We start from the raw sequence: 12,106 nt of genomic DNA, 5'->3' as shown, positions 1-12,106 counted from the left end.
TATATAGTGAAAAGGGTGCCATTTGGGATGCACACAATAACAATACGGATAGATGGTGATAGTGGAGGGGTGATTGCAGTGATGGTGACGACTTGTATGAGGGTGGTGATGATAAGAATGATAATGGGGGATAAAAATGATGATGACATTGATGATGATGACTTTGATGATAATGGCCATAACGGCGATGACAATATAAGAGGAAGGCGATGGGAGATACTGAACAAACGGATAGCAACGTAAAGCCAAAGAAAGACAAGCGAAGAGACGGGAATAAGAAACAAACCAATCGCTCTAAACTAAACTACAGCTTAAAGTTGACAGGGCAGCCGAAGCAATGACATAATTGTAACAAATCGTATTCTGCAGGGAACGTAACAATGCTTATTTCCAAACTATGGCCTCCACTGAACAATGAGTCTATATTTCCATATTTCCATATTTCATATGGGACCCATCCTGTACCTTCTGCTGATTCCTCATCTGTGTGACACACCATGGTGGTGTAATCTCTCCCTTTCACTTTCCACTGTTGTATTGTAAATAAATTGTATTGTCAAAATAGCACATCTCATCTCAAAAAAGGTTCCACTTCTTCTAAAGTTAGGTGAGAAAACAATCAAAAGAAGCAGAGGAGAAGATCTTAGGATTTAATAGGTCAAGTGTTCGAGTGACAAGGACACAATGCACACAGAGTTCTCTGTCTAGCAAAATCAAACCTGTAACCTAAACATTTAATTGAAGAAAAAAAAAAAAATTCAAATCAACACAGAACTACATCTAGCAAATACAGTATCTACAAATAGTCCACACACTCAGTTTGTCAGTGTACCTTTTACAAGTTGTATCAAGTTTGGGTGTATGTGTGTGAACCCAGGAAGATAAAGCATTGGTAAAAGTATTTTTAAGGTTACAAAATGCCGATACTTTTCCCAAAATGCCTAGGTTTTCCAGAATCTCGGTAAGAAGATTCCTGCAATCAGCAGGGAATAAACAGGAAATCTATGAATCCTTCCACCAGACTTTCAGGAAAACCTGGACTTTTGGGAAAGATTTGAAACCCTAGTAACAATCCAACCAGGGAGTGGTTTATTGTACTGACCTGTCGATGATTCCACACATGTCAATCTGCAGGTCGCTGTAGTTTCCCATCAGCATCTGTTGCACCTTGATCAGATCCACAACATTGTTATCCACACGGATGTGTCTCATACAACCCTGGAACACATTGAAAGGGTTTCTGCACTCCTGGTTGTTCTTGCTCTCCGGGCAACCTGTGTTAGACCAAACGATAGCCATCAATCAATAGCCATTCCCTAGTAGACAGGTGGCAACTAAGGCCATTACCCCATGATAAGGAATTGCGTAGATATGCGCTATCATATATGAATGTACATTGTTCTTACAGTAGCGAAGCAGAGTATATTCATGATCGTCTAGAAAAAAATACCATATATAGCGCAACTCGAGCTCATTGGCCAAGTGTTGAACATAAGTGTTATTCTGCCTGGTTTCGAGTGTGTTTAAACCGTGGACACTGAGCTGGTGCTGCCTGCCTGCTTGGCTCTCTGGTTACACTGCTGGCTAAAAGGTAATTAAATGGCATGACAAGCCTGCTGAAGAGCCTTTGCTGAGAGGAGGCGAGGAGAGGGACAGAAAGACCAGCTCAGAAGCTGAACTGATGGAGAAATGAGAAGAGCTAAAGAGATGGAAGAGGAGGATTAGGAGGAGGAGAGGAGGAGAGGAGGCGAGGAGAGGGGGACAGAGAGAGCAGCTCAGAAGCAGAACAGAGAGAACTGAGAAGAGCTAAAGAGATGGAAGAGGAGGATTAGGAGGAGGAGAGGAGAGAGGAGAGGGGGACAGAGAGAGCAGCTCAGAAGCAGAACAAACACTGCTCTAAAGGAAGCTAAATTGGAGGAGGACAGATCCTGCAGTTATATGCTTCTTTGCACTAAGCCCTGAGATCAAACACTACTGGTCCAATTCAAATCTTGATACATTTATGCACCAACAGTAGTCAAAGTTACATTTGCCTATCTAACTACAATTAGGGTTAGTCCTTGGAAATCCAAACAGTATTTACACTTAGGGCCCAGAGTTTTTCCTGGTCATGTGACACAGTCAGGAAAAACTTGGGGTCCAATGTCTGATGTAAGTGTGTTGCTCTCTCTTACCTCCAAAGAAGAGGTTGTTTCCTGACACCACAGGGAAAGATGGGCTGGCATGAGCTGTGGAGCTTTCCTCTTTATCCACAGTGATGGTCAGACGACCTCTTCTTGCAGTCAGGTCTACTGAATGCCACTGGCCGTCGTTCAGACCAAACCCTATAGACAGAACATACACAACAACAATGTGCAAGAGTCAGCGTTTCACAACAGTAAGCTGCTCTCAGATAACTCAATATTCCCGCATAACAAAGTCTTAGGGCGCAACAAGGACATTTTACTTTTACAGTGATTAGCTACCTAGGGTAATAAGACTGTGTTATTTCCTGAAATAAAAACAGCACATGAAACACAAAAAATAAAACGTCAACCAGATGTTACTATTGATCTGACCTGTGACAACGTCCAGTAGGATCCTGCCAGCCTTGTGTATCTGCAGCCTGACTCTGGTCTCACTCAGGTAGAGCCACAGGCTCCCCACCTGCTGCTGGAGGTCAAAGGTTAACAGAAGGCCCGCTCTGTTCCAGGTCCGGAACTGCAGGCTGATCGCCACACCAACCGCCACCAAGGCAACCCCGCCGCCACCGGCGTCTCTCTGCTGTAGAGCTGCACCCGGCAACTGGAGGAAACTCTGGGCGCCAGTGAACGTCACTGGAACGGAGACCGGCTCAGCACAAGTAAAGGTCACATTGCCCTAAAGAAGAAAAAAAAAATCGATAATAATATTGAAATATTAATTAGACCTCAGCAAGAAGGTGAAATAAAGCTAAGGGACATCTGACCTGAGTAAATCGGGAATAGCAATAGAAGAGATCGAGCTAATCAGCTACATTTCCTGAAGGAGGACATTCATAATACATATTATCATAATGAGAGTCCTCAAACTTATAGTGACATGGTCTCAGGACATTAGCAGGGCAAACAAAGAGGACTGGTGTCAAAAGCTAAACTGGCTAAACCATACTGAGCGCTGCGCTCAACCATTTTTTTGCCTCAGCTAAAACAATGGTGAGCACAGCGTTCAGTTAGGATTTAAACAGGTTAGTTAAATGCAGATTTCTGAAGTAATGACTGCAGGCTGACTGTGTGTCAGAGAGTACGGTTTGGACATCTAGTATGTTGGCCATTGTTGTTGGATACTGGTAGAAATGAAGGTTTCATGGTCCCTTGCTGAGGCAGCAAAAGTGATGTATTACAGTACTGCCTTGCCCAAAGGGATATCAGGGACGTATCTTTATAGGAGTTTGGCTTTGCTGTTCAGTAACTGCAAGAGGGAAACAGTAGCAGTCAAAGTGATATGCAGCAACACATGTAGTGTAAAGTGCTTACAGTGTGCTACAGTACTGAACAGAAACTTCAGGCCCAGAAAAATGACAAAGAAAATGTTACGTCCTTAAAGTATAATCCTTTGGCTGGCTGTCTTTCTTTAGTTAAAAAAAAAATGAAATCGTTACCCTCATTAACATCCTTATTACATTTAAACAAGTGGTAATGTCTCATCTCTGGCTACTGATAATCTCTTTTTTTTAGATTTCAGTGCAAAACCTAAAAATCTTTTCCATGCGGATGTTTTCTCATTTCTCCCTACTTCATGTTGGAGTGGTTAAGGTAATAATTTACAATGATATGGAATCTAGAGGGATTTAGCTCCACAAAAGAAGACTCTCTGCTCCCTATACCCTTCTCATCATGGATTTGTTGAATTAATTAATGGACCAATCAACATGAAAATAACCCATTTTTGTATTGAGTAGGGCTGTGACGGTCATAGCATTTTAGATGACGGTATTTGGCCAGCAAATTATCAATGTCACTGTAATAACTTTTGAATAGCATTCTTTCATTTTTATTTACTTAATCTTTACTCCGCTCTTGACTGCATGTGCTGGCAATCTTTCAGACAATTGAGAAACAGATGTACTATCTCGTTTAAGAAAACTTTTGGACACACAAACTCATTCAATTGTTTTTCTTTATTTTGACTGTTTTGTAGAATTGTAGAATAATAGGGAAGACATCAAAACTATTAAATAACATATGGAATCATGTAGTAACCAAAAAAGTGTTAAACAAATCAAAATATATTTTATATTTGAGATTCTTCAAAGTAGCCATCCTTTGCCTTGATGACAGCTTTGCACACTCTTGGCATCTCTGGTTTTTCAGCTCCATCTTTGACTCTGCTGGTGATCTTTCTAAATTTCAGAAAACAGCAAATTAACTGAAGTTTACAAATTCCTCTTCGTCCCTGCATTAGCAAAGTCTGTCTTACTCTGGTAATCATAACTGAGAAGAATGGGATAAGTGGGGCTATTAATCATCATTTTTATCTCGGCAGGCTTTTTAAACGGTGGTTTAATTGACCCTGGTCAGTCAATCAGCCTCTAGCTGACTCAACGGTTAACCTGTCACCTCCATAGTTAATCTTTATTTTAATTTCAACAATTTACTACAGTGATGTGTTAGATGCCTTGCTTAAGATTGAGGTAATAAGAAAAATCCGCTGGGGAGGATATGCTTGATCCATTTTTGCCCCCCCCCTGATTGCTGAATCATTTACCCATATTTTTTACCTGACGAATATATCTGGTACTAAATAATTATTGGCCTATTTCTAAACATTATTGCCTCGCTAAATTATTAGAATCCTTGATTAATTATCAGCTAAGGAATTTCATATCTTTGAAATCTATTCTAAAATGAATATCAGTCGGGTTTTAGACCAGGTCATAGCACTATCACTGCTGCATCCATAGTTACAAATGATGTGGTTAACTGTATGGATAAAAGGCAACATTTTGCCCTATTTATTTACCTGTCAAAGGCTTTCGATACTGTTGATCACTCACTGCTAATTCAGAGGCTTTCCTCAATTGGCCTCGATCAGCCTGCACATAAATGGTTTAAAGATGACTTGACAGAAGGAACTCAGTGTATATCTACAGAAGGTGTTAAATCAGGTTTCCTCAATATTATGAAAGGTGTCCCGTAGGGATCGAGTCCTGTAGTTTTTAATATTTCCATTAACAATATCGACTTGTCTCTAAAAATTGTAACCTGCATTGTATGCCGATGATGTTATGCAGGTGAATGAGGACCCAAAAGCGACTTGGCGAAAACAGAGTTTTTAATCCAGTAAAGTTACTTTACAAACAAAAGGCAAAATACTACTCGTAATGACGAGAACAGACTGGAGACTTGATCAAGAACTGCAGGTTGCCTCGGGAAGGCACTTGAACGTAGCAGACTCAGACACCTGCTCACCACGCAGCATCTGAGGGAAACACGACACGACAGGGCAATACATAGACACAGCACGGTGAACAATAGACAAGGATCCGACAGGACAGGAACGGAAAACAAGGGAAGAAATAGGGACTCTAATCAGGGGAAAAGATAAGGAACAGGTGTGGGAAGACTAAATGATGATTAGGGGAATAGGAACAGCTGGGAGCAGGAATGGAACGATAGAGAGAGGAGAGAGAGGGAGGGGGAGAGAGAGGGATAGAAAAAGGGAACGAACCTAATAAGACCAGCAGGAGGAAACGAACAGAAGGGAAAGCATAATGACAAGACAATCTAAGACAAAACATGACAGATGATACTGTTTTGAATGCTATTGCCCCCACGGTTGACTAGGCTCTATCAGTCTGCCTTCATAGTATTACAGAAAAACTTTATTGACCTGAAATTAGTACTGGATGCCGGTAAAACAAAGTATATGTTATTCTCTCGAGCACAGAAAAAACAAGTCAGATGATTTAAGCATATGTAGTTTGGATGGTGTACATATTGATTGTGTGTCCCTGCTTAAAATGTCTTTTAAAAAGCATTTTGACGAGTTAGTTAAGAAGCTGAGAATAAAAATGGGCTTTTATAGAAATCTTGTTAAATAGCAGAAAGCAGATTATTCAATCGATGGTCCTAGACTGTGGCCACATCTATATGAACGCAGCTGCCACGTCGTGAAAGCCGTTAGATGGCGTTTATCAAAGCGCTTTATTACCGCCAACATTTGTAGTACTCATCACTGCATTCTACATCAGAAAAATCCCTCTTTGATGTCACGTAGCTTGATACACTATTGTTTTTAATAATGCCCTTTTACAAATAGTCCCATAATATCATTACTAAACTTTAGACATACAAGTTACCACACCCTGTCTAATGGACGGCTAACTCTGGAAATTACTTTTGTCTCTACTGAGTTAGGTAAATCAGCTTTTTTTTTTTTGCACCTTATTTGTGGAACAATCTTCAAACTGTTCTTAAACCTGATGTTCTGGTGCCTCTAGGGCGATTTGTGATGTGTTTAATTTCGGTCATTTATGTCATTCAGGGGTCACCTGTTAAATAAACATTGGTCTTAGTATGAGATCAAATAAAGGTGAAATAAAATGTAAGCATTCTAAATCCTAATTCAATGCATCTGTTAACATCATTTGAAAAAAACATTCTACACGACCATGGCAATCTTTGCATCACAATACCAGGCAGCCATTGTGAGTGTACCCATGAGTTTACCAGTCAAGTTGTCAGGGTTAGAGGTTCCAAGCCCGTTCTAATCATTCTATTTCTGTGCGCTACTGCATTGTGGGAGAAACCAAAAACTTGTTTGCTTGTTTCGGAAAGTAAGTAACAAAGTTTCTTCATGTTGTTAAGAGGCCATGTTATGGCAGAAATAGACTCAACCGCAAAAATGCCTGACCGTCCCGTCTTCAGTCAGCTGTTAGCTTTCTTGGGGGGTGCCAGCCGTAGTGTTGACTACACCAGCTGTCCCGTATATACACAATTCTTTGTCAGGTTAAAGCAGGGTGCAAACACCTTCCAAACCTCAAACAGTTGAGGATGTTTGTTATTTTCCAATGCAACTCCAAAAAATACAGCTCAATATACACATCACCACACAGAAACTGACCTGGGCTCAAATATATGTTCTTTTTTAAATACATTTGCAGTTTTGGACTATTCCACTTGTTCTATTGTCACAGCCAGTCAAACTCAATCAAGGTCAACTACTGTATTTGAAAGAAAACAAATACTACTTGAAACCAGGTCAGAGGATACGCACCGTACAAACCATCCAAAGTTCCCCAGGGTTGTATTCTCTAAACACCAAACAGATGAAAACGGATTTTAAACGGGAAGGGACTATCTGAACTAGTGCACACCTGAAAACTTTTTCCGATGTGCACTATACCAGAACCTCCAACAGCACACATTTTTGTTGTAGCCCCAGACAAACTCAATGAGAGCTTGATGATTAGTTGACAAATTGAATCAGGTGTGCTTCTCCGGGGCTATAACAAAAATGTGTGCTGTTGGGGGTACTGGAGGACTGGAGTTGGGAAACAATGCACTATACGACCAAGGCTGAGGTAACATACCGTGATGGAGACCTTCTGGCGCTGCTTGGCCAGATCATTGACGTTCACCTCATTCCAGAGAAGGTTCTCAAGACACCCATGGAAGTTCCTCCTGGACAGAACCATCTGTGTTCCATGGCACTGGACGCCACCAAAGCTTATCTTGTGAAAGAACATCCAGCCAAAGTTAACATTCTAAAATGTTCTTACCTACATTATCATGACAAGCGACTATGACATAGGAACATGCTTGAACTAGTGGTGATGGAATAGGATTGGAGGTGGTTCATCAATGACCGTAAGTAACACTATCAAATTAAAGTAAAGTGAAGTAATGATCAGATGTTGTGTATTTAGGTAGGGTCAACAATGGCACTGTACACATAACTGTCTCAGTAGGTCTTACATAGACTATGACCAGAAGTGAATTGTGTTTCAATTTCAATAGAAAATGATTTCTAACTCCCATTTATTGAAAACAGTCTAGAAATATTACATGGAGGTCGGGTTAACCTTTAACTGAAATGGGCTAAATCAGGGGCACGCAGGGTGTTTCTTGGTAGTCTTAAACAAATCTACTTTGAAACAAAAATCTACATCTCACACACATGGTTATGAGTTTAAAGAAGGAAGATACATGCACCATGTCAGATAGAGCTGAAATGTACTCAACTTATAGTTTGAATCCCAATATTACACTTTATATACATCACAGAAGACAAATATAACAAAACTGTTTGACATAGAAATAGTGGATTTTGGGCATAAAGATAAAATACAAATGTATTAATGAAATTATGAAAAATGTTAACATTTCTCCCATGAGGCCACTTGAGGGCAATTTGGTAATTTGACTGTTATTGATTAGAATATTATTTTGTACAGCCTTGGATGAATCACTCTTGTAGGGAATTCAGTGGCTATTAGACATCCATTATAGAAAGCTATAACTCTATTACTAAAACATATAGGTTTTATTGTTTGTGTGTGTCTCCCCTGTGTGTGTACGTTGTGTGTGTGTGTGTGTGTGTGTGTGTGTGTGTGTGTGTGTGTGTGTGTGTGTGTGTGTGTGTGTGTGTGTGTGTGTGTGTGTGTGTGTGTGTGTGTGTGTGTGTGTGTGTGTGTGTGTGTGTGTGTGTGTGTGTGTGTGTGTGTGTGTGTGTGTGTTTGTGGAATGGTTTGAGGAACAGGTCACATACAACACACCTCGTTTATCTCAAAAGGACTGAGTTCTGCAGGGACCTGGATCTGTTGAGTGCTTTTATCCACAGTGAAGTTGACATGGCCGCTAACACGCTCGATGGCTACATGGTGCCAGTGCAGGTCATCTAGAAGACTACCCAGTGACACGACCGTGTGGCTCTCAGGACCAGGAGAGGCACCTTTACCTAGAATACAACACAGAGTCTGGTAGAAGTGAAAGTGTTCTCCTTTCTAGGACAAGCAATGCTATAGAATAAGGAATGTTTCCAGCAGTGGAGGCTGGTGAGGGGAGGATGGTTCATAGTTATGACTGGAATGGAACAACAAACAGAATGGTATCGTATACATGGAACCCATGTTTTTGATGTGTTTGATACCATTCCAGCTATTAATATGAGCTCGCCCTCCCAGGTAAAGTGCCACAAGCAACAACTGGTTTTCAGTGTTTAGGTCACCACATACTGAAATATTCAAGAGATACAAATAGCAGTAAGAGAGGCGCCAGTCAACTACTCAATCTATCAAGCAACATGACTTCCAAGCAGTCAACCGAAGTGACTCAGGGAAAAACAGTTGAATAGTGCAAAGATCTTGACTGCTCAGTGTTTCAATGTTTTAAACTACAATCGACAGTTAATTGAACCTCAGACAGGAGATTTGTGTGCGCCCTAGTGCCTACACAGTGCACTAATTTTGACCAGAGCCCATAAAACATGTGCTCTGCATAAGGAATAGGGTGCATTTGAGAATCAAACAGAGGCAACAACATCATTAACAGAGATTGCATGCTGCACGGACCTCTGGAAATTACGAATGTGTGTCACTTTAACACATTAATTATGTAGATGTTATTTGTATGATGTCAGATTAGTTGAGAAGAGATGGGGATGGGGCACGATTAAGAGGTTTTGAGGGCGAGCCTCACAAACAAATAAATATCAGTTTATTGGTATTGATTAACTGAGCTGCAAACCTCCGTCACCAAGGCAGTGTGGCCTATACCTAGGGTGCCTCCCAAATAGCCCTATTCACTATTTAGAGCATTACTTTTGACCAGGGCCAATAGAGCTCTGGTCAAAAGTAGTACACTACTGTACATAGGGAGTAGGGTGCTCTAAGGCCCACAACTAATCCCCATGAGCAGATGTGAGGGAGGAGTCTCGTGGCAGAGTTAGAGTCTTAAAAACACGTTATTTTGCTCTGGTGTCAAACTTGAACAACTCTCCTCGTGATCAATCTTTCAGAGGGTAATATTGGACGAGGTTGTCGATATCTCACTGTGTCAAGATCTAAGCACGGATAACTTTGTAATTAAGAGCAGTGCTGTTATAAACAGGGCTTCCAAAACCCAGAATACATCCCAAATGGTACCCTTTTGACCAAGACCCATTTGAGACACAACATTTAAATAAACCATGCTGGTGAACATCTGCTCGGGTACAGTGATGTTAAAGAAGACATTTTGGGGATAGAAATAGAAAAATAGATGACAACGAGCACACAGCAAGGTACAGCATCTTTCTACATATGATATATTCTACACAAAGTCATTTGTTGAGACGGCCATCTGAAAACAGCCTTTTTTATGTTCAGGTAGGTGCCAAAATAAAGGAAACATCAACATAAAGTGTCTTAATAGGGTGTTGGGCCCCCACAAGCCAGAAAAGCTTAAATGCACCTTGGCATACATTCTACAAGTGCCTAGAACTCTATTGTGGGGATGAGAAACCATTTTTCGAAGAGAAATTCCAGAATTCATTTTGTTGATGGGAAAACGCTTGCTCGGGCACTGCTCCAGAATGTCCCGTAAGGGTTCAATTGTTTTATTGGTTAACATCGTTTTCCTGCTCATCAAATCATTCGGGTACCACTCGTGTCCTGTGGATGGGGGCATTGCCATCCTATGGGGGCATAGCCATGGTAGCCAAAATAATGGCCAAAATAATAACCCTAAGCATAATGGGATGTTAATTGCTTAATCAACTCAGGAACAACCCCTGTGTGGAAGCACAGGCATTCAATATACTTTGTATTCCTCATTTACTCAATTGTTTCCATTGTTGTATCAGTTACCTGTATATGTCTGCTGTTGACCAAGGAAATGCAGAGCTCATATATAAAGAGGCAACCATAAAAGCCATAACTCTCCGTTGCTGGGGTAGCGAATGCTTTGTGTCTGAAAGATCTGGTTTATTTAATGTCATTATATTTGCTGGAGAATAAACTGGAATACTCAAGGGGACAGCCTGAAAAGAGCATCATTTAATTATATTTATGCAATTATGTTACTGTCGTTAGCTGCAACTTTAAAATCAGATTACCAATTAGGGCAATAAATAATCATATCTAGAGATGTAGGATCTTAATTTGATATTTTGTTGCTGAGAATGGTCCTGCAAAGCAGGAAATGCAAACTTGTAGTGTGTTTGTGTTTCAAAAAGGCTTCTAAAGTTTGTAATTTCCACTTAGAAATGTCAGACTTGATTTGCCCCAACTAAAAATGTATCAACACCTACATAAATGTCCATTAATTATAATCCACATAATAATTCAAATTTCCTGTTGCTGCATGATTATGTTCCTGCTGTAGCAAATTGGCTCAAATTCAGATGTAGGATCTTAATTAGATACAGTTTGCTACAGCAGGAAAATAATCCTGCAGGTCTACATCAGATGCTGGTGGAAGGAGCTATAGGAGGATGGGCTCCTCCCACCAGCCTCCTCTGGTCTACATGTATCATTGACAGAAGGGTTAAAGGTCATTAAGGTCATTAAGAATGATGAGGGCAAGGCTTGTTGCCATATAATTGCTCTGACTTAGGTTTATAGACTGCCGGTCTCAAAAAAAAAGACTACCAGTCTCAAAATTACAACCAACTGATGGCAGCATTACCGCAAAAATGGAGGAGGAAAGTGGAAAGGGGAAAAAGGTAAGGAACTTGTCTGTCAGCCCTGTATTAAATACAAACATTGGCTATAGAAAAATAAAAAAGTATACCAGTTTTATCTAAGGACCAAAAAATTGACAGCTGCACCATACAGGTTGCAAAATAGTTTGGGAATAGATTTTCGATGTACCACAAAACCACGCCGGATTCAAAACTTAGAATGTTTCACTTTAATTATACAAAATTCTTGCAACCAATAGAATACATGAAGGATACAACCATCGCAGCTCTGCAGAATCATTAGATCACTTTTTTTGGTACTTCCCATATGAAACTTGGTTTTGGTCGCAGGTTCAAGAATGGCTGAAAAACTGCAACATTTACTTGGAGCTAATTTTGCAAATGGCACTGCTGGGTGATTTGAAAAGTCAAAGTCAATCGATCAATAATTTAATACTCTTAGCAAAATGTTGTCTCTTTAATT

The 12,106-nt window shown here is 40.4% G+C and overlaps 1 protein-coding gene across 1 annotated transcript in view; it reads right to left on the bottom strand.

Annotated features, from left to right (window-relative positions):
- LOC124047774 (contactin-associated protein-like 4) overlaps positions 1–12,106 on the bottom strand; it is a 212,085-nt gene that overhangs the window by 82,898 nt on the left and 117,081 nt on the right. Inside the window, 5 exon segments of the mRNA XM_046368083.1 lie at positions 1,103–1,274; positions 2,175–2,324; positions 2,559–2,859; positions 7,553–7,693; positions 8,738–8,919. Of these exon segments, the coding sequence (XP_046224039.1) occupies positions 1,103–1,274; positions 2,175–2,324; positions 2,559–2,859; positions 7,553–7,693; positions 8,738–8,919 (946 nt within the window).

Source organism: Oncorhynchus gorbuscha, linkage group LG11, assembly GCF_021184085.1.
Source record: "Oncorhynchus gorbuscha isolate QuinsamMale2020 ecotype Even-year linkage group LG11, OgorEven_v1.0, whole genome shotgun sequence".
NCBI lineage: Eukaryota > Metazoa > Chordata > Actinopteri > Salmoniformes > Salmonidae > Oncorhynchus > Oncorhynchus gorbuscha.
Note: the sequence above shows the minus strand (reverse complement) of the source record. Positions and strands in the feature narration are given on the sequence as shown.